Source organism: Carcharhinus amblyrhynchos, chromosome 7 (genome assembly GCF_965287045.1).
Source record: "Carcharhinus amblyrhynchos chromosome 7, sCarAmb.v2.hapA, whole genome shotgun sequence".
Lineage (NCBI taxonomy): Eukaryota > Metazoa > Chordata > Chondrichthyes > Carcharhiniformes > Carcharhinidae > Carcharhinus > Carcharhinus amblyrhynchos.
Window position 1 is genome coordinate 116,898,997 of NC_137330.1, and position 21,947 is coordinate 116,920,943.

The 21,947-nt window shown below is 46.0% G+C and overlaps 1 protein-coding gene across 1 annotated transcript in view; it reads right to left on the reverse strand.

The window, feature by feature from the left end:
• xdh (xanthine dehydrogenase) overlaps positions 1 to 21,947 on the reverse strand; it is a 104,720-nt gene that overhangs the window by 24,635 nt on the left and 58,138 nt on the right. Inside the window, exons 24-32 of the mRNA XM_080193450.1 lie at positions 20,284 to 20,371; positions 20,106 to 20,192; positions 18,494 to 18,685; positions 15,284 to 15,429; positions 12,690 to 12,771; positions 11,581 to 11,676; positions 7,526 to 7,654; positions 7,318 to 7,392; positions 6,353 to 6,405 (exon numbers count right to left, since the gene is read on the reverse strand). Coding sequence (XP_080049576.1) covers positions 6,353 to 6,405; positions 7,318 to 7,392; positions 7,526 to 7,654; positions 11,581 to 11,676; positions 12,690 to 12,771; positions 15,284 to 15,429; positions 18,494 to 18,685; positions 20,106 to 20,192; positions 20,284 to 20,371 — 948 coding nt within the window. The remainder of the gene's footprint in view (positions 1 to 6,352; positions 6,406 to 7,317; positions 7,393 to 7,525; positions 7,655 to 11,580; positions 11,677 to 12,689; positions 12,772 to 15,283; positions 15,430 to 18,493; positions 18,686 to 20,105; positions 20,193 to 20,283; positions 20,372 to 21,947) is intronic.

Below are 21,947 nucleotides of genomic sequence, written 5' to 3' on the forward strand. Positions count from 1 at the left end.
AAACTGCTCACTGTCCTAACTTGGAGATATATCAGCTGTTCCTTCACAGTCATAAGAACATAAGAACATAAGAAATAGGAGCAGGAGTAGGCCATCTAGCCCTTCGGGCCTGCCCCGCCATTCAATAAGATCATGGCTGATCTGTCGTGGCTCAGTTCAGTAAAAAGTCTGACAACACCAGGTTTTAGTCCAACCTATTTATTTGATAATATTCTCACTAGCTTTCGAGGGGACAGCCTCTTCGTCAGGTGAATGGAGAGTTCTGGCCTCAGACAGAGCATATAAAGCACAGACAGTTTAGAGATTACTGATTAAAATGCGAATCCTTACACCTAACCTGCTGTTCAAGACCTGAAGTGGCTGACAATGTGAGTGGTAGGAGCACTGATCACAGTTTAAAGAGATGTGTATTGTCTCCAGACAGTACAGTGAGTGAGGTTTTGCAAACCCAGGCAAGTCACGGGGGTTACAGATAGTGCGACATGAACCCAAGATCCCTGTTGAGACCATCCTCATGTGTGCGGAACTTGGCTATCAGTCTCTGCTCAGCGACTCTGCGCTGTCGTGTGTCGTGAAGGCCGCCTTGGAGAATGCTTACCCGAAGGTCAGAGGCTGAATGCCCGTGACCACTGAAGTGTTCGCCAACAGGAAGGGAACAGTCTTGCCTGGTGACTGTCGAGCGATGTTCATTCATCCGTTGTCGTAGCGTCTGCATGGTCTCCCCAATGTACCATGCTTCGGGACATCCTTTCTTGCAACTTATCAGGTAGACAATGTTGGCCGAGTTGCAAGAGTATTTACCATGTACCTGGTGGATGGTATTCTCACGTGTGATGATGGTGTCCATGTCGATGATCCGGCATGTCTTGCAGAGGTTGCTGTGACAGGGTTGTGTGGTATTGTGGTCACTGTTCTCCTGAAGGCTGGGTAGTTTGCTGCGAACAATGGTCTGTTTGAGGTTGTGTGGTTGTCTGAAAGCAAGAAGTGGGGGTGTGGGGATGGCCCTGGCGAGATGTTCGTCTTCATCAATGATATGTTGAAGACTCCGGAGAAGATGTCGTAGCTTCTCCGCTCCGGGGAAGTACTGGACGACGAAGGGAACTCTGTCCACTGTGTCCCGTGTTTGTCTTCTGAGGAGATCGGTGCGGTTTTTCGCTGTGGCGCATCGAAACTGCCGATCTATGAGTCGAGCACCATATCCTGTTCTTACGAGGGCATCTTTCAGGGTCTGGAGGTGTCTGTCACGATCCTCCTCATCTGAGCAAATCCTGTGTATACGGAGGGCTTGTCCATAGGGAATGGCTTCTTTAACATGTTTAGGGTGGAAACTGGAGAAGTGGAGCATTGTGAGATTGTCTGTGGGCTTGCGGTACAGTGAGGTGCTGAGGTGACCGTCCTTAATGGAGATGCGTGTGTCCAAGAATGCAACTGATTCTGGGGAATAGTCCATGGTGAGTCTGATGGTGGGGTGGAATTTGTTGATATCATCATATAGTTGTTTCAGTGATTGTTCACCATGAGGCCAGAGGAAGAAAATGTCATCGATGTATCTAGTGTACAGCATCGGTTGAAGATTCTGTGCAGTGAAGAAGTCTTGTTCGATCCTGTGCATGAAGATGTTGGCATATTGAGGCGCAAATTTGGTCCCCATGGCTGTTCCATGTGTCTGGATGAAAAACTGGTTGTTGAAGGTGAAGACATTGTGGTCCAGGATAAAGCGGATGAGTTGTAAAATTGCATCTGGAAACTGGCAGTTGTCAGCATTGAGTACTGATGCAGTCGCAGCAATGCCATCGTCGTGGGGGATGTTGGTGTAGAGCGCTGAGACATCCATTGTGACGAGGAGTGTCCCTGGTTCAACTGCTCCATGTGTGCTGAGTTTCAGTAGGAAGTCCGTAGTGTCGCGACAAAAGCTGGGGGTTCTTTGTACAATGGGTTTCAGGATGCCCACTGAAACAACTATATGATGATATCAACAAATTCCACCCCACCATCAGACTCACCATGGACTATTCCCCAGAATCAGTTGCATTCTTGGACACACGCATCTCCATTAAGGACGGTCACCTCAGCACCTCACTGTACCGCAAGCCCACAGACAATCTCACAATGCTCCACTTCTCCAGTTTCCACCCTAAACATGTTAAAGAAGCCATTCCCTATGGACAAGCCCTCCGTATACACAGGATTTGCTCAGATGAGGAGGATCGTGACAGACACCTCCAGACCCTGAAAGATGCCCTCGTAAGAACAGGATATGGTGCTCGACTCATAGATCGGCAGTTTCGATGCGCCACAGCGAAAAACCGCACCGATCTCCTCAGAAGACAAACACGGGACACAGTGGACAGAGTTCCCTTCGTCGTCCAGTACTTCCCCGGAGCGGAGAAGCTACGACATCTTCTCCGGAGTCTTCAACATATCATTGATGAAGACGAACATCTCGCCAGGGCCATCCCCACACCCCCACTTGCTTTCAGACAACCACACAACCTCAAACAGACCATTGTTCGCAGCAAACTACCCAGCCTTCAGGAGAACAGTGACCACAATACCACACAACCCTGTCACAGCAACCTCTGCAAGACATGCCGGATCATCGACATGGACACCATCATCACACGTGAGAATACCATCCACCAGGTACATGGTAAATACTCTTGCAACTCGGCCAACATTGTCTACCTGATACGTTGCAAGAAAGGATGTCCCGAAGCATGGTACATTGGGGAGACCATGCAGACGCTACAACAACGGATGAATGAACATCGCTCGACAGTCACCAGGCAAGACTGTTCCCTTCCTGTTGGCGAACACTTCAGTGGTCACGGGCATTCAGCCTCTGACCTTCGGGTAAGCATTCTCCAAGGCGGCCTTCACGACACACGACAGCGCAGAGTCACTGAGCAGAGACTGATAGCCAAGTTCCACACACATGAGGACGGTCTCAACAGGGATCTTGGGTTCATGTCGCACTATCTGTAACCCCCGTGACTTGCCTGGGTTTGCAAAACCTCACTTACTGTACTGTCTGGAGACAATACACATCTCTTTAAACTGTGATCAGTGCTCCTACCACTCACATTGTCAGCCACTTCAGGTCTTGAACAGCAGGTTAGGTGTAAGGATTCGCATTTTAATCAGTAATCTCTAAACTGTCTGTGCTTTATATGCTCTGTCTGAGGCCAGAACTCTCCATTCACCTGACGAAGAGGCTGTCCCCTCGAAAGCTAGTGAGAATATTATCAAATAAATAGGTTGGACTAAAACCTGGTGTTGTCAGACTTTTTACTGTGTTTACGCCAGTCCAACGCCGGCATACCCACATCGTGGCTCAGTTCCACATTCCCGCCCTCTCCTCATAACCCTTAATCCCCTCAATCAAAATCCTGGAATTCCCTCCTTAACAGCACTAAAAGGGGAGGTGATGACCTGCTGGTATTATCACTAGACTATTAATCCAAAAACTCAGCTAAAGTTCTGGGAATCCAGGTTCGAATCCTGCCAAGGCAGATGGTAGAATTTGAATTCAGTAAAAAAAATCTGGAATTAAGAACCTACTGATAACCATGAAACCATTGTCAATTGTTGGAAAAACCCATCTGACCCCTCTAGCTCTAGCTCATTAGAGGGGTCAGTTTTTGCACAAAGCGTGCAGGAAGGTTTTTTGACTCAGTATGTAGATAGACCAACTAGAGGTGAGGCTATATTGGATTTGGTGCTGGGAAATGAGCCAGACCAGGTGCTAGACTTGGAAGTTGGTGTGCATTTTGGTGATAGTGACCTCAATTCGGTTACGTTCACCTTAGTGATGGAAAGGGATAGGCATGAACCTCGGGTCAGTAGTTTTAGCTGGGGGAAGGGTAATTATGAGGCTATTAGGAGAGAATTAGGAAGCATAGGTTGGACTAGGAGACTACAGGGTCTCGGAACGTCGGAAATGTGGAGTTTTTTCAAGGAGCAGCTACTGCGAGTCCTTGATATGTATGTCCCTGTCAGGCAGGGAGGAATTGGTCGAGCTAGGGAACCGTGGTGCACTAGGAAAGTTGATTCGCTGGTTAAAAAGAAAAAGGAGGCTTATGTCCGGATGAGACTTGAGGGCTCGGGTAGTGCACTAGAAAGCTTTAGATTGGCTAGGAGGGAGTTAAAGAGAGTTAAGAAGGGCTAAAAGAGGACATGAGAAGACTTTGGCTGATAGGATTAAGGAGAATCCTAAGGCGTTCTATAGATATGTTAAGAACAAAAGGTTGGTTAGGGCAAGATTAGGGCCAGTTACAGACAGCAGTGGGAATTTATGTGTGGAACCGGAAGAGATTGGAGAGGCATTGAACCAATATTTCTCTTCGGTGTTCACGCAGGGGGACATAAACGTAGCTGTGGAGAACACTGGGTTACAGGGTTGTAAACTGGACAGTATTGCAGTTGATAAGGAGGATGTGCTAGATATTCTTGAGGGTTTGAAAATAGATAAGTCCCCTGGGCCGGATGGGATTTACCCTAGGATTCTCTGGGAGGCAAGGGAGGCGATTGCAGAGCCTCTGGCTCTGATCTTCAGGTCGTTGTTGGTCACCGGTATAGTGCCAGAAGATTGGAGGTTAGCGAATGTTGTCCCATTGTTTAAGAAGGGGAACAGAGTCTTCCCCGGGAATTATAGACCGGTGAGTCTTACTTCTGTTGTGGGCAAGGTTTTAGAAAAAATTATTAGGGATAGGATTTATAGTTATTTAGAGAGTAATGAATTGATTGGAGATAGTCAGCATGGTTTTGTGGAGGGTAGGTCGTGCCTTACTAACCTTATTGAGTTCTTTGAGAAAGTGATCAAAGAGGTGGATGGGGGAAAGGCAGTTGATGTGGTATAAATGGACTTTAGTAAGGCGTTTGATAAGGTTCACCATGGAAGCCTTCTGCAGAAATTGCAGATGTATGGGATTGAGGGTGATTTAGGAAATTGGATTAGGAATTGGCTGGCGGATAGGAGACAGAGGGTGGTGGTTGATGGTAAGTATTCGACATGGAGTTCAGTTACGAGTGGTGTGCCTCAGGGATCTGTTTTGGGGCCACTGCTGTTTGTAATTTTTATAAATGATCTGGATGAGGGTATAGTTGGGTGGATTAGTAAATTTGCTGATGACACCAAAGTCGGAGGTGTGGTAGATAGTGAGGAAGGGTGTCTTAGTCTACAGGGAGACTTAGACAAGTTGCAGAGCTGGGCCGAGAGGTGGAGGATGGAGTTTAATGCGGAAAAGTGTGAGGTAATTCACTTTGGCAGGAATAACGGATGTGTAGAGTATAGGGCTAACGGTAGGACTCTGAATAGTGTGGATGAACAGAGGGATCTAGGTGTATGTGTACATAGATCCTTGAAAGTTGGGAATCAAGTAGATAGGGTTGTCAGGAAGGCATATGGTGTCTTGGCGTTTATTGGTAGGGGGATTGAATTTAGGAGCCGCAGCGTCATGTTGCAACTGTACAAAACTCTGGTGCGTCCGCACTTGGAGTATTGTGTGCAGTTCTGGTCCCCACATTATAGGAAGGATGTGGAGGCTTTGGAGAGGGTGCAGAGGAGGTTTACCAGGATGTTGCCTGGTATGGAGGGGAGGTCCAATGAGGAGAGACTGAGGGATTTGAGGTTGTTTTCGTTAGAAAGAAGGCGGCTAAGAGGGGACCTTATTGAAACATATAAGATGATTAGAGGTTTAGATAGGGTGGGCAGTGATAGCCTTTTTCCTCGGATGGAGAAAGCTAGCACGAGGGGGCATAGCTTTAAATTAAGGGGTGGCAGTGATAGGACGGATGTCAGGGGTAGGTTATTTACCCAGAGGGTGGTGAGGGATTGGAATGCCCTGCCTGCTGCAGTTGTAAATGCGCCTAGTTTGGGGGCATTTAAGAGATCTGTGGATAGGTTTATGGATGGAAAGGGTTTGGTTTAGGTCAGAGGGTCATTGTTTTTTAACCGGTCGGCGCAACATCGTGGGCCGAAGGGCCTGTTCTGCGCTGTAATGTTCTATGTTCTATGGTTCACTAATGTCCTTTAGGGAAAGAAATCTGCCATCTTTACCTGGTCTGGCCTACATGTGACTCCGGAGGCACAGCAATGTGGTTGACTCTCACCTGCCCTCAGGCAACTGGGGATGGGCAATAAATTCTGGCCAGCCAGTGACGCCCATGTCCCAGGAATGAATAAAAGAAACTCTCCGGGTCTCTCTCTTCTTGAAACCTCTTTAATATTATAACACTTAGTTCATGCAGTGTGGCTCCTCAGTCTATTGATCACTTTGTCTGTTTTATTCATCTGTCTATCTCAGAAGCTGGTCCAGACATAAACCAACAGCAAGCAGACATCAGTATTTACCTGTAGAATCCAGCCGCTGACAGACTCACTCTCTCCATATAAGCTGCGGAGATCTAGAAAGGGAGAGACAGCACAGAATTAAACAGGAAAGTTAAAGATCTGTCCCGCGGGTTTGAATTCTGGGTCAACCATATCTCTTGTGATGAAGCAGCGTGGTAAGCAATTCTGCTGCCATGGCGATTTACTTCATGTCATTTTCCCGGGTTGGAGAACCCGGAACAAGGGATCACAGTCTCAAGGTAAGGAATTGGCCATTTAAGCCTGAGGTGAGGAGTTCTCTTCACTCGAGAGGGTTGAAGATCTTTGGAACTCTCTACTGCTAAGATCTGCACATAGAGTCATAGAAGGTTACAGCATGGAAACAGGTCCTTTGGCCCAGCTGGTCCATGCTGCCCTTTTTTATTAAACCCCTAAGCTAATCCCAATTGCCCGCATTTGGCCCACATCCTTCTACACCCATCTTACCCATGTAACATGCTTTTTAAAAGACAAAATTGTACCCGCCTCTACTATTACTTCAGGTAGTTTGTCCCAGACACTCACCACCCTCTTGTGAAAAAAATTGCCCCCCTGGACACTTTTGTATTTCTCCCTTCTCACCTTAAACCTATGCCCTCTTGTTTTAGACTCCCCTAACTTTGGTAAATATCTAGCTGGTCTATGCCCTTCCTTATTTTATAGACCTCTATAAGATCACCCCTCAGCCTCCTACGTTCCAGAGGAAAAAATCCCAGTCTATCCACCTCTCTTTATGGCATGCATTAGTCATCGAACTTATTCAAGACTGATTTTTATTAACAGATTTTGGGACACTAGGGCAATCAAAACCAGTCCTGAAGATTTCATTAAGTGCAATATGTAGACTCTCACCTCTTCCAACCATGAGATCTGGATATATTATCATCAGAGATGAGAGAGGTGTTAAATCTGAAATGAAAGGCCATTGCTGTTGATTTTGTACCTACCCATTGGTCCCAGGTCCCATTTGGATTGGCGAGCTTTATTGGTTCCAGCCTCTTCAGAAGGATCTGGCATGCGTTCTGAAACAAACAGCCACCACAGGGTTATTGGGGGAAGTTGAATCGCTGTTTATTTCGAGGGGGAGGGGTTTCAAGTGGAATCATGTAAAGAATTTAAGTAAAGCAGAGAGGTTTCCCAAGGCTGAACTCTTACATAGATTGCCATTCCATTCAGGTCAGAGCTCACAGAGGCCGCTGTCGGACTTGTGTTGGGGACGGTGTTGGTACTTGTCTCGGAGATGTGAATCCGGGATACTGGAATTCCCAGAGCTTTACTGGCAGTCTACACAACAAGGAATATTCAGAAAGATAGTCATTTAGTTAAATGTTGCAGAGCAAGGGCCCAGTGTAGGCTTTTATGTTTCTCTCCATTTGTTTTTGGGATGTGGCCATTAGTGGGGTAGGAAACATTTATTGCCCCTCTCCAGTTGCCCTGAGATGGAATGAGAGCAATGCTGTATTGACCTGATGGGCTAGATTCCAATCTTCCATCTTCCCAAGGTTTTACCTGGTCTGAAAGGTATTAGCTCTGGCGAAAGTTTGGAGAAACTCAGTTTGTTGTCACCGGAATGACAGAGATTGAGGGGCGACCTGATAGAGGTTTACAAGATGGAATGGCATGGACAGAGTGGATAGTCAGATACCTTCTCCTAGGGTAGAAAAGTCAAGTACTAGGGGATATAAGTTTAAGGTGCTTGGGGAAAAATTAAGAGGAGACGTGCGAGGCAAGTTTTTTCACGCAGAGGGTAGTGAATGTCTGGAACGCACTGCCTGGGGTGGGAGCAGATATGTTAGGGACATTTAAGGGGCATCTAGAAGAATACATGAGTAGGATGGGAATGGAAAGATACGGACTCCGTAAGTGCATATAGTTTTAGTTTAGTGGCAACATGGTGGCACAATGGTTAGCACTGGTACCTCACAGCGCCAGGGACACAGGTTCAATTCTAGGCTTGGGTTATTGCCTGTGTAGAGTTTGCGCATTCTCCCTGTGTCTACATGGGTTTCCTCTGGGTGCTCCAGTTTCCTCCCTCAGTCCAAAGATGTGCAGGTTAGGTGAATCGGTCATGCTAAATTCTCCCTCAGTGTACCCGAACAGGTGCCGGAGTCTGGTGATTAGAGGATTTTCACAGTAACTTCATTGCAGTGTTAATGTAAGCCTACTTGTGACTAATAAATAAACTTTTAGACAGGCATCATATTTGGTGCAGGCTCGGGGGGGTCGAAGGGCCTGTCCTTGTGCTGTACTGTTCTTTGATCTTTGTTCTTTAGTTATTACCTTTCAGAATCTCACTGCACCTGTTGCAATAGCACCCTCCAAACCTGTGACTTCTACCATCTAGAAGGATAAGGTCAACAGGTACATGGAAACATCTCCACCTGGAAATTTCCCTCTAAGTCACTCACCATCCTGATTTGGAAATCTGTCAACTGTCCCCTCACAGTCACTAGTTCAAAATGCTGGAATTCCCTCCTTAACAACACTAACAGGAGAAGCAATGGCCTCGTGGTATCATTGCTGGACTATTAATCCAAAAACTCAGCCAGTGTTTTGGGAATCCAGGTTCGAATCCTGCCGTAGCAGATGGTGGAATTTGAACTGATATATAATAAAAATCTGGAATTAAGAATCTATGATGACCATGAAACCATTGTCGATTGTTGGAAAAACCTATCTGGTTCACTAATGTGTTTTGGGAAGGAAATCTGCTGTCCTTATCTGGTCTGGCCTACATGTGACTCCAGAGCCACAGCAATGTGGTTGACTCTCAACTGCCCTCGGGCAACTAGGAGCAGGCAATAAATGCTGGCCAGCCAGTGATGCCCATGCCCCATGAATGAATGAAAAAAAACTGTAAGTACCTACCCCTAAGGGGATGGGGTGGTGTGGTGGCACAGTGGTTGGCACTACTGTCCAGCAACTCCAGGGGCCTGGGTTCAACTCCGGGCTTAAGTCATTGTTTGTGCAAGAGTTTGCACATTCTCCCCATGTCTGCATGGGTTTCCTCTAGGTGCTCCCGTTTCCTCCCACAATCCAAAGATGTGCAGGTTAAGTTAATTAGGCATTGTCCCTTAGTGTCAGGGGAATAGCAGGGCAAATAAGTGGACTTATGGGGATTGGGAAGGATTGTGATCGGTGCAGACTCGATGGGCCAAATGGCCTCTTCCTGTACTGTTGGGATTTGATGATTCTATGACTACAGTGGTTCAAGAAGGCTGCTCACCGTTGTCTCCCCTAGGGCAATCAGAGATGGGGAATAAATACCAGCCTAGCCAGTGACACCTCCATCTGGAGCAAAGTACAAAAATAACGTATCCTCAGGTTGCATTGCTGTTGCCACGATAATCGTTACACCAGGGGCTCCCAAGTTTTGACACAGCAAGACTGGTGAAAGGACTTAATGGCTAAAATTTTACCGGCACCCCCCCGTCCCGGCTCGGAGAGCAGCGTTCCATTAGCCTCGGGCGGGATTGTGCAAATGGGCTGTGCGATCTGGAAGTGAATCTTGAATGTGTTAGCATTCCCAGCAGATCACAACCTGTGTGTTCCATATGGATATGTGTTGTGAATCTGGGAGATTCTAGTGTTGGGGGGATGACGGGTGGTGTTAGAATCCTAGAATAATACAGCACAGAAAGCAGCCATTCTGCCCATTGTTGTCTCTTTAAAAGAACTACTTGTCAGTCTCGCTCTCCCTTTCCATTTATCCTCAGAAGCATTTCTGTTTAAAATATTTATCCAATTCTTTTTTAAAAGTTACTTCCCAGTAACCTTTCCAGCAGTGAATTCCAGACACAGAATGCGGATAAAAAAACCCCTACTCACCTGGTCTCTGGAACAACAACAAAGCGAATGACCAATCAGGCTTTTCTTCGCTCTGTCGGTTCAGGGACTGCTGCCAAATATTTGCAACCAAGGTGGCCATCTGCATCTGGAAATTTCCTGGTTCAGTGGGAAAAGGGTCTCAAATGTCCGAGGTGAGATGGGACGGGGCAGGACAGGATGGAGGAGGGAGGGGGGCATGTTTCGAGTCTGGAATAGCATGAGGTCAAAAGACTTTGGAAGCAGAGTATTGGAAGTCATTGAAATAGCCGAGTACTGAGCTGCGCTGGTTAGATGGCCACTTCCGTTTTCTGGGACATCACCCTAATTGTGTTGTAAGATATTAGGCTCTGCATCCCTTACCCTACCCACCTCCATAGTCTTTATACCTCCATGTCAACTCATCTAGAATCCACACTGGGCAGACATCAGGAGCCATGCGGGGATGAAATAAAATAATTTCTAAAATTCTCACACATGTTTTACCATATGCATTTGTTAGCAAAAAAAATTCATGAAATCCCATTTACTTTTTAAAAACATCATTAGTGCTTAGTTTTGTATACAAATAAACAAACTTTTATGCATTTCCCCACAAAGACAACTGATCCTTAATAGCCTCTTTGGGCTGTCAAACAAATTGTGAAATCAGAACTTCCTGCAGAGATAATTGTAGCTTTTGGAAACCAGCCAAGCATTCATTAATACCCCATGGAGAAATAGCTACAAACAACTATTGAAATGCTAGAAATGTTTTTAAAAAAATCTCATGGACACCTGCAATCAGTTTTGTTTGATTTTAGAGGTGAGAGATTTAGATAACATCAGATCAGACAGTTAAATGGCTCTGTAGAGTTCAGCTTTCCCTGATGTGTAAATCACACCCAATTCCCTTTCTTCCATTGACAAGAAATTGATGTTACACAAACGGAGGCAGGGGGTTGGCATCTGGATCCTTGCCACCATTTTGGAAGCTCTGTGGACTCAGAACCACTTTGTAAAAATCTTGGCCACCAGGTTGAGATATTATTAAGATATGGAAATGGCCAAGGGGACAAGTTAGATCAGGCTCGTGGGTCGTCACCAGCGGAAAATGTCCAAAAAGGGCTACTTTGGTGAATCATTTTGCGTAGGAACAATGATGGATAGAAATAGCTGGTCTATCCCACTTGGATGGCTTCAAGCACCAAAACCAATAGCCAAATAATCTGCTCGGAGAGCACGAGAAACCAGATACAGAGTTGGCATTAGCATCTCCGTCATTTCATTTCATTGCATTGCCTGTTCTAAATGGAGATGGAATATAAATATAACTCAAAGACAAAACATCGGATGTTCCTTGAATATTGAGTGTGGTTTTTATCCTGCGGAGCCTCTATTCATACCTGCACCATCTTGGTATGGAGGCCTTGTCCCATCTCAGTCCCACCATGGGTCAGTAGGACTGAGCCATCAGTGTAAATATGGACCAAAGCACCTGCCTGAAACAAAAGACAGGGGAAGGGTCATTCCATTGCTAAGGTGATAAGTTACCAATTACAAAGATGAAGTATCGTCCATTGCGCCCACCACAAATCCGCCCCACCCTGCATACCACCCCCCCCCCACCACAAATACTTTGATTTGTGCCCCCCACTAGTCGTGGCTTCTTGCCAGACCATTAAAGTTCATTGACTCTGGAATCACGTGTAGACCAGACCCAGGTTAGAGTCATAGAATCCCTACGGTGCAGAAGGAGGCCATTTGGCCCATTTAGTCTGCACTGACCACAATCCCCCCCCCACAGGCCCTATCCCCATAACCCCATACATTTACCCTAGCTAAGCCCCCTGACAGTGAGGGGCAATTTAGCATGGCCAATCCATCCACATCTTTGGATGGGTTAGTTGGATTGGGTAAGAAGGGCAGGTTTCCTTCTTTGCGAACCAATTGGATTTTTAAAGACAGGCCTCTGGTTTTGTAATTATTAATAAGATGACCGTTTTAATCCAGGTATATTAGTTAATTAATTGAATTTTGATTCATCCTCTTACCATGGCAGGATTCAAACTCATGTTTTCAGAGCATTAATCCAGGTCTTTGGATTACAAAGTCAGCTATATTACCACTCTATTCCAATTCACACCTTTCCTTCACCAACTTCCTCATCTTTGTGGTCTTTGGAAGCCACAATGTGCTCCAGAGGGGAGACGTTGCTGTAGTGGTATTATCACTGGGCTAGTAATCCAGGCCATATGCAGGGGAACTGGACTCGAATCCCACTATAGCATGTGGTGAAATTCAAATGAATTAAAAATTTGGAACTGAAAGTCTAAGGATTGTTGTAAAGATCCATCTGGTTCACTGATACCCCTTCAGGCAAAGAAATCTGCCATCCTTACTTGGTCTGGCCTACATGTGACATTTGGCTTGGCCGATTAAGGATGGGCAATAAATGCTGGAACAGTCAGAGATGCCAACATTCTACGAATGAATAAAACCCCTTGCAGTCTACCTGATTCAAGAATATAGCATTAAAGCTTATCCCGAACTTGGTTGGGATGATAGCCAGCCCTCTCTTCTTCCAACGGTGTTGCCTACACATAATGAATGAAGAAATAGTGAACTCTCGCACTCCAAAATCCTCTGTCTATAATGAAGGGAAGATCTTTGCATGTGTATAACACCTTAATGGTCTTTGATTTGATTTATTATTGTCAAATGTGTGCCACATTTAAAATAATGTGTACAGTTCTGGTCACCTTATTGTAGCAAGGATATTATTAAACTAGAAAGAATGCAGAAGACATTTACTAAGATGCTACCGGGACTTGATGGTTTGAGTTATAAGGAGAGGCTGGATAGACTGGGACTTTTTTCTCTGGAGCATAGATGCTGAGGGCTGATTTTATAGGAGGACTATAAAATAATGAAAGGCATTGATCAGCTAGATAGTCAATATCTTTTCCCAAAGGTAGGGGAGTCTAAAACAAGAAGACATAGGTTTAAAATGAGAGGGGAATGATACAAAAGGGTCCAGAAGGGCAATTTTTTCACACAGAGGGTAGTGAGTGGCTGGAACAAGCTGCCAGAGGTAATAGGTTCAATTTTGTCTTTTAAAAATTGTTTAGACAGTTACATGGGTAAAATGGGTATAGAGGGATATGGGCCAAATGCAGGCAATTGGGACTAGCTTAGGGGTCTAAACAAAAAAGATGGCATGGACAAATTAGGCTGAGGGGCCTGTTTCCATTCTGTAAACCTCTATGATTCTATGACTCTATAGAAAGTAGAGGCATTGGTGGGCTTTCTTAAGGATTTGAAAAGCAGTTGCCATTGTAATGTGTGGAAAATGGCAGCCAATTTGAGCCCAACAAACTCCCACAAACAGCTAGAAGGCCAGGTTATCCGAGGATTGAATATTGGCATCCACTTGAGATGACAGCTGGGAACTCTTGTCAAAGATGGCAACTCTGACAGTGCAGCACAGGAGCCTTAGGTTTTGTGCTTGAGTCAAAGATTCATAGGATGGGATTTCCCTGTCCTGTCTTGCTGTGGAATTGCAGCAGGAGGGGGGCAGATCATGTAAAGATCCATTGTCCTAAGGCAGGATTTTCTGGTCTTGGGGCAAGTGTGGTTAGCAAATCCTGCCCACAGAGTAATACAACATGGAAACAGGCCCTTCGGCCCAACCAGTTCATGCTGCCCTCCCAGCTAGTCCCAATTACCTGCATTTGGCCCACATCCCTCTAATTCCATCCATGAACATATCCAAGTGCTTTTTAAATGTTGCTATTGTACCTGCCTCAACCACTTTCTCTGGCAGTCCATATACCCACCACCCTCTGTGTGAAGAAGTTACCCCTCAGGTCCCTTTTAAATCTTTCCCCTCTCACTTTAGACCTATGCCCCCGAGTTTTCAATTCCCCTTTCCTGGGAAAAAAGACTATTTTGTGGCCTCGCTTGAGCAAGACTAGACATTCCTTCTCAAAGTCAACAGACATTTCCATTGTCTTCCCCTCGCTCCCTCCAATTCCATGGCAGGCGGGTTGGCAGCGTACTGGTGTATGTGCGTTCATCCTATCTATGCCCCTCATGATTTTATACACCTCAATAAGATCACCCCTCTGGAGAAGGGACATAAAACGTACAACTTGCTGTGATGTTAGTGTACCTTTAAGAAGGTTTTTTTTAAAATCATGGTCTCTGGATCTCTCACAGCTTCAGTGTTTCGCATTGCTGCTGAGCTGTCTACCAGATGTCCTTTTAAAGTGTCTTAAATGGGGACCTCAGGTACTTCCTGAGATTAGTTTTATGACCCTAAATTGTTAGGAAGAAAACTGGTTGGCAGGTCACTTGACAGGAGCTTTCTCATTTTCAGTTCTGAGTTGCAGGTCAGTTTTTAGAAGGGACAGCAAGCTAAAAAGAGATGTTTCTCTCTCTCTCCCTGTTTTATTTGGAAATTCTGCTGGTTATCTGAAAACAAGGCCTGGCCTTCCTGGAGTAGAACATTTGTTGTTGATGGCTTGACTGGAGTCTCTTCCTAGAGTTCTTAGAAGATATTCTGACTTCAAATTATTCTGGGTGTGTCAGGAGGTCTGTTAGAATTTACAAGATTGAGAATTTTCAATTCTCCAACCAAAAGACTCAATTCTAGCAGCACATGAGCATTAGACTTTGCTGCGTTAAACAGTGTTCATGGGATTGGTTAGATTGGAATATCTTAGATACATTTATTAAGGATTATACATTATCGTGGTTGTTTTTTGGTTGTAATTGATAAAAGTTCTTGCTAATTTTCTTATTATACATGTTAACTATATTCTTCAATAATCTTTGTTTGAAAAAAGCTCCCGAGTGGATCATTTGAATCATACCTGAAGTGAAACCTATCATGCTTATCCTAATCAAATTAAGATGCAAAACCTATGACCCAGGCAGACTCCATAAAACACTTTGGAGTTTCCGACCTGAACCATAACCCTTCGAACTCAAGAGGTGAGAATGTCACAAACTTAGTCACAACCAACAAGCTGACAGGCAAAGGAGGGAGCCGTGATTTTATAAAACAAGTTCAAAGCAACACACAGGAATGTTTCCATATCCCACCTGTTAAATTCATCCACTGCTTTCCTCCTGCTGTGATAGGATGAACTTTCCAAACATTCGTCCCAACATTTTCGGATGTTAACATCTTCCAGCTTTTGATTGGCGTAGGTAAAGTCTCCCTCCTGGTATAGGTTCAGCCTCTGGACCTTGAGATGAAAAGGGTGCAAGATTATTGTGGGTGACTGGTCACTCCTGCAGGGGGAGGGCAAGCGTGGGTGGCATCTGCGGCCAAATGATTGAACCTATCAACAGCCAGGCCGAAGAAGGTCAGTCAGCTCTTCAGTGCTACTTTCCTGTAATGGAAGGTCAGAAATGGACTCAATCCCACCCCCCTCACCCTCCCCCCCACCCCAGCCACTTCCTTTTCATCCATTCTCGGGGTACAGGCATTGCTGGCAGGTTTGATATTGACTGCTGGGCCCCAGCTGAGACAATTGGAGATGGGCACCTCGTGGCGTGTCTCACGGGGATCTTGTCAGAGACTCACTGGGATCATTCAGAGTCAGTGTGCGATGGGCATCATGTACAGGCCCGACTCTCGATAGCCATCCTTTCATGATCCTATGACCATGCTGCCCCACTCTCCCCACCACCATTCACCCCGCTCCCCCCCTCCCCACAACACCTCAATAAATCCTATTGCACCTTGCTAGGATTGCTTTTGGAGGGGTCGTTTAAACATTCCCCTCCCCACTAACACCAACCAAACCCATCTCCCACCAATCCATGTCACCAACTTGGATTCTTGCCTACCGTCATCAACACAGTAATTGTCCTTTAAGAGCAGGAGTTTGCTGCGGCTGTATAGGGCATTGGTGAGGCCGCAGCTGGAGTACTGTGTGCAGTTTTGGGCGCCGTACTTACGCAAGGATATTTTGGCCTTGGTGGGAGTGCAGAGGAGGTTTACTAGGCTGATACTGGAGTTGAGGGGGTTGAACTACGAGGAGAGGCTGAATAAACTAGGCTTGTACTCGTTAGAGTTTAGAAGAATGAGGGGAGATCTCATTGAGACGTATAAGATGATGAATGGGATGGATAGGATAGAGGTGGAGAGACTCTTCCTGCTCAGAAAGGACAGTAGGACTAGGGGGCACAGCCTCAAGATAAAGGGGGAGCGGTTTAGAACGGAGTTGAGGAGGAACTTCTTCACTTAAAGGGCGGTGAATCTCTGGAATTCTCTGCCGGTTGAGGTGGTGGAGGCTGCCTCGCTAAATATTTTTAAGACGCGGGTTGATGGGTTTTTGATAAGCGAGGGGATTAAGGGTTATGGGGAGAGGGCGGGAATGTGGAACTGAGCCACGACAGATCAGCCATGATCTTATTGAATGGCGGGGCAGGCTCGAGGGGCTAGATGGCCTACTCCTGCTCCTATTTCTTATGTTCTTATGTTATGTTCAAAATGGGAAGGAGCAGGCATTAGATTCCTGCCTCTGAGTCAAGTCTGTCGGAAGCAAAGGTCAGCTGTTATGATCTACCTGCGCCATTATTCTCATTTCATACCCTCAGGTGCACCATAGAAAGCATCCTTTCTGGTTGTATCACAGTATGGCTCCTGCTCTGTCCAAGACTGCAAGGAGCTACAAAAGGTCATGAAGGAAGCCCAATCCATCACTCAAATCAGCCTCCCATCCATTGACTCTATCTACACTTCCTGCCGTCTCGGAAAAGCAGCCAGCTTACTTAAGGACCCCACGAACCCCGGACATTCCCTCTTCCACCTTCTTCCATCGGGAAAAAGGTATAAAAATCTGAGATCACGTACCAATTGACTCAAGAACAGCTTCCTTTGATAAGGTACCTCACAAGAGGTTACTGCAGAAGGTCAGAGGACATGGAGTTGGGGGTAGGGTGTTAGCGTGGATAGAGGATTGGTTGTCAAATAGGAGGCAGAGAGTGGGGGTCAATGGGTGCTATTCGGATTGGCGGTTGATGACTAGTGGGGTGCCCCAGGGGTCGGTGCTGGGGCCTCAGCTATTTACCATTTATATAGATGATCTGGAGGAGGGAACCGAGTGCAGGGTGTCGAAATTTGCTGATGACACCAAGAATGGGGGAAAGGCAAATTGTGCGGAGGGTGTGGAGAGTCTGCAGAAGGATCTAGATAGGCTGGGCGAATGGGCCAGGAAATGGCAAATGGAATTTAATGTTGGCAAGTGTGAGGTGGTCCACTTTGGTAGGAAGAATGGTAGGAAGGACTATTACTTACGTGGCGAAAAACTGCAGCAGGCGACGGTGCAGAGGGACCTCGGGGTCCTTGTGCATGAGTCGCAAAAACCCAGCCTGCAGGTGCAGCAGGTGGTCAGGAAGGCGAATGGGATGCTGGCCTTCATAGCGAGGGGGATTGAATATAAAAGTAGGGAGGTCTTGCTGCAGCTGTATAGGGCATTGGTGAGGCCGCAGCTGGAGTACTGTGTGCAGTTTTGGGTGCCGCACCTGCGCAAGGATATTTTGGCCTTGGAGGGAGTGCAGAGGAGGTTTACTAGGCTGATACCGGAGTTGAGGGGGTTGAGCTATGAGGAGAGGCTGAATAAACTAGGCTTGTACTCGTTAGAGTTTAGAAGAATGAGGGGAGATCTCATTGAGACGTATAAGATGATGAATGGGATGGATAGGATAGAGGTGGAGAGACTCTTCCCGCTCAAAAAAGACAGTAGGACTAGGGGGCACAGCCTCAAGATAAAGGGGGGACGGTTTAGAACGGAGTTGAGGAGGAACTTCTTCACTCAAAGGGTGGTGAATCTCTGGAATTCTCTGCCCATTGAAGTGGTGGAGGCTGCCTCGCTAAATATTTTTAAGAAGCGGGTTGATGGGTTTTTGATAAGAGAGGGGATTAAGGGTTATGGGGAGAGGGCGGGAAAGTGGAACTGAGCCACGACAGATCAGCCATGATCTTATTGAATGGCGGGGCAGGCTCGAAGGGCCAGATGGCCTACTCCTGCTCCTATTTCTTATGTTCTTATGTTCTTCCCTGCTGCCATCAGACTTTTAAATGGACGTATCTCACATTAAATTGATCTTTCTCTACACCCTAGCTATGACTGTAACACTACATTCTCCTTTCCTTCTCTACGAATGGTATGCTTTGTCTGTACAGCGAGAAAGAAACAATACTTTTCACTGTATCCCAATACATGTGACAATAATAAATCAAATCAAAAAGTTATGATCTGGTCCCGGTGCCCCTCCCCAGTAGTCCTTGCCACACCGTACCTGATCTGAAGGCAGCCCGCACTTTGCAACAATATCGTTCATCCAGCTCTCGGCCAGCATCATTGCCTGAGGAGCCCCAAATCCGCGGAATGCCGTGTTGGAAGGTAGGTTCGTCTTGCAGATATAGCTGACCCCGCGAATATTCGGGATTTTGTATGCGTTGTCCATGTGGAATAAGGCACGAGTCATGACCTGGTTTCAGAGATGGACAGAAAGGAGGCTGTGTAAAGAACCTTTCTTTGTGTTTTTTTGAGTTAGAGTCAGCATGGAAATAAGCCCTTCGGCCCAATTGGCCCAGTTTTTAAGCGAGTCCCAATTGCCCGCATTTTGGCCCATATTCCTCCATACCCATCCATAACTGTCTAAATGCTTTTCAAAAGACAAAATTGTACCCACCTCTACTACTACCTCTGGCAGCTTGTTCCAGACACTCACCACTCTCTGCGTGAAAAAATTGCCCCTCTGGACACTTTTGTATCTCTCCCCTCTCACCTTAAACCTATGCCCATTAGTTTTTGACTCCCCTACTTTGGGAAAAGATATTGACTATCTGGCTGATCTGTGCCCCTCATTGTTTTACAGGTCTCAATAAGATCGTCCCTGAGCCTCCTACATTCAAAGGAAAAAAGTCACGGTTTATCCAGCCTCTCCTTTATAACTCAAACCATCAAGTCCTGGTAGCAGCCTAGTAAATCTTTTCTGCACTCTTACTAGTTTAATAATATCCTTTCTATAGTAGGGTGACCAGAACTGTACACAGTAAGTTTAAAGTGTAGCATCACATGTAGGCTTATATTAACACTGCAGTGAAGTTACTGTGAAAAAGCTCTAGTCGCCACACTCCAGCATGAGAATTTTGCATGGCCAATGCATCAAACCAGTACTTTCATTGCAGCGTTAATGTAAGCCTCCTTGTGACACAAATAAATAAAACTTTAAAAGCATGTTTTGAGGATCTCTGCCTCCATCACCTCTTCAGGCAGTGAGTTCAGACTCCCACCAGCCTCTGGGTAGAAAGGTTTTTCCTCACATCCCCTCTAAACATCCGGTCCCTTACCTTAAATTGATGACCCTGGTCATCGATCCCTCCACCAAGGGGAAAAGCTTCTCCTTGCCTACTCTACCTATGCCCCTCATAATTTTATACATCTCAATCATGTTCCAATTCAGGGGGAAATCTTATTGGCTCGCCACACCACTGGGACAGTGGGGCACCTGCGCAATGGCGCCCCTAGAGCTCAGCAGCCGGCTTCATTGGCAAGCTGAGGCTCTGCCTCTTCCCTCTGCTGACAAGATTTGCATTCTGGCTTCTGCATTGCAAAGAGTGCCATAAATTCGCATCCCAAAACTACTGTTTTCTCATCCATTCAATGCTTTGAGTTTTTTTGAGAAAATTTCAGAATTCCAAAAGTTCACAACCCTGTGACTGAAGAAATTTCTCCTAATCTCAGTTTGACATGGCCATCTCTCTTATTCTGAGACTATATTATAGTAGCCCTATAATCTCTAATCTGGAGCAGAGATATAATTGTCCCAAATAAAATCTCCCCTAGCGTCAATGGAACAGAAAGTTCCAATGTATTTTTTAAGGAATTCATAAAATGTTACGTACAGCCACTGAAAGGTCCAGACTATTTCCTGCATTCAGGTAAAGCTTGATATCCAAGGCGACTATTTTCCCATCCTTCTGAAAACCAACCTGGAAGCAAAACAGAAGAGGAGAAAAGAGCCCATGACAGTTCCGTCAACATTTCTCTTCCCCTTGTCCCCTGCCATTCCCGAGTCTTTACCTTGTAACGGCCCAAGAAAGGATTTCTTCCACCGCTCACTAACATGTCTTCATCACGGTTCAGAACACATCGAACGGGTCGTTTCATCCTGTTAATTAGGAAGGGGGGGGAGGGGGTGGGGGGCAATGGGAGGGGAGGGGGGAAGAAACAATAAATGTTTTTTGGTTTTTGGAAGTTTGTACGTACACTGAAACAGACTCTTTCCTTCTTCCTTTTGTCTGTTTTAGAACCTGTCTTGCAAATGGATTTGTGAGGCATTGGGCAGTAGTCTTCAAAGAGAAAAAAAATTAATCATTTGTGGGACATGAGCGTTGTTGACTGGCCAACATTTATTGCCCATCCCTAGTTGCCTGAGGGCAGTTGTTGTGGTTCTGGTAGGCCAGACCAGGTAAGGACGGCAGATTTCCTTCCCAAAGGACACTGGCGACCCAGGTGGGTTTTCTGACAATCGGTTTGGTTTTCATGTAAATTCTTAATTCCAGATTTTTATTGAATTAAAATGCCATGGCAGGATTCGAACCCGGGTCCCAGAAGATTAGTTGAGTTTCTGGACCAATAGTTTAGTGATAATACCACCAGGCCATTGCCTCCCCTGATTAAAATCGTGGGCAGGACTTCCTGCCTCGCTTGCCCTGAAACCGGAAAACCCTGCAGAGGTCAACGAACATTTCCATGGTCTCGTCCTCACCCACTCCAATTCCCAGGACAGTAAAATTCGGCCCATTAACTCTGTTTCTTTGCCTCCACTGATGCCACCATAACTGCTGAGGCTTTGCTTTTTATCTCAGATTTGCAGCATCTGCGGTATTTTGCTTTTATTTTGGTCACCTGTTGGTTATGCTCAGTTTCAGTCTTGTTCTTAATCCCTTTACCAATTTGTGTACAGCAGAGGAACTGTCCCACAAAGAGTAGGGGGTGAGGAGCAGATCATCAGTTGCAGGTTAGTGGTGATGGTTTTGGGATAAATATTGACTAGGACAATGAGATTATGCACCAAACCAGGAGGGGGCAGTAGACCCAATTTCAATGAATTGGGTGGATATTCATGGCAATTTAGGCTGGAATTCTGAAGTCTCGCCTTCCACGGGAATCAGTGCAGGCGAGGGGCAGGCCACGGAAAGGTCCGCTGACCTTGGAGGGGTGGTTTACAGTTTTGGGATGAGCGAGGCCATTAATTCCCCACCCTTGCATTGCATTGATTGTTTTCCCACTGTCAGCCCACAGACACTTCTCAAACCACCCTGAGCTTACGTCCAGCTGTGTCAGTCTCAATTACTTCACCCTTGTGTGCCCAAGGTGTAAACTCTCCCCATCAAATTCAACTTTACACCTGACCATGGGGCGATTTGAACTCACTATCTCCAGTGAGCCTCAGGTACCTGGGCTCAAATTTCGGCTCGATTCACTGTCTGTATGGAATTTGCACATTCTCCCTGTATCTGCGTGGGTTTCCTCCGGGTGCTCTGGTTTCCTCCCACAGTCCAAAGATGTGTGGGCTAGGTTGATTGACCATTCTAAATTGCCTCTTAGTATCCCAGAATGCATAGGTTAAAGAGATTAGAGGGTAAATATGTAGGGAGATGGGTGGGATTGTGGTTGGTGCAGACTCAATGGGCCGAATGGCCTCTTTCTGTACTGTAGGATTCCATGATTCTATCTCATGC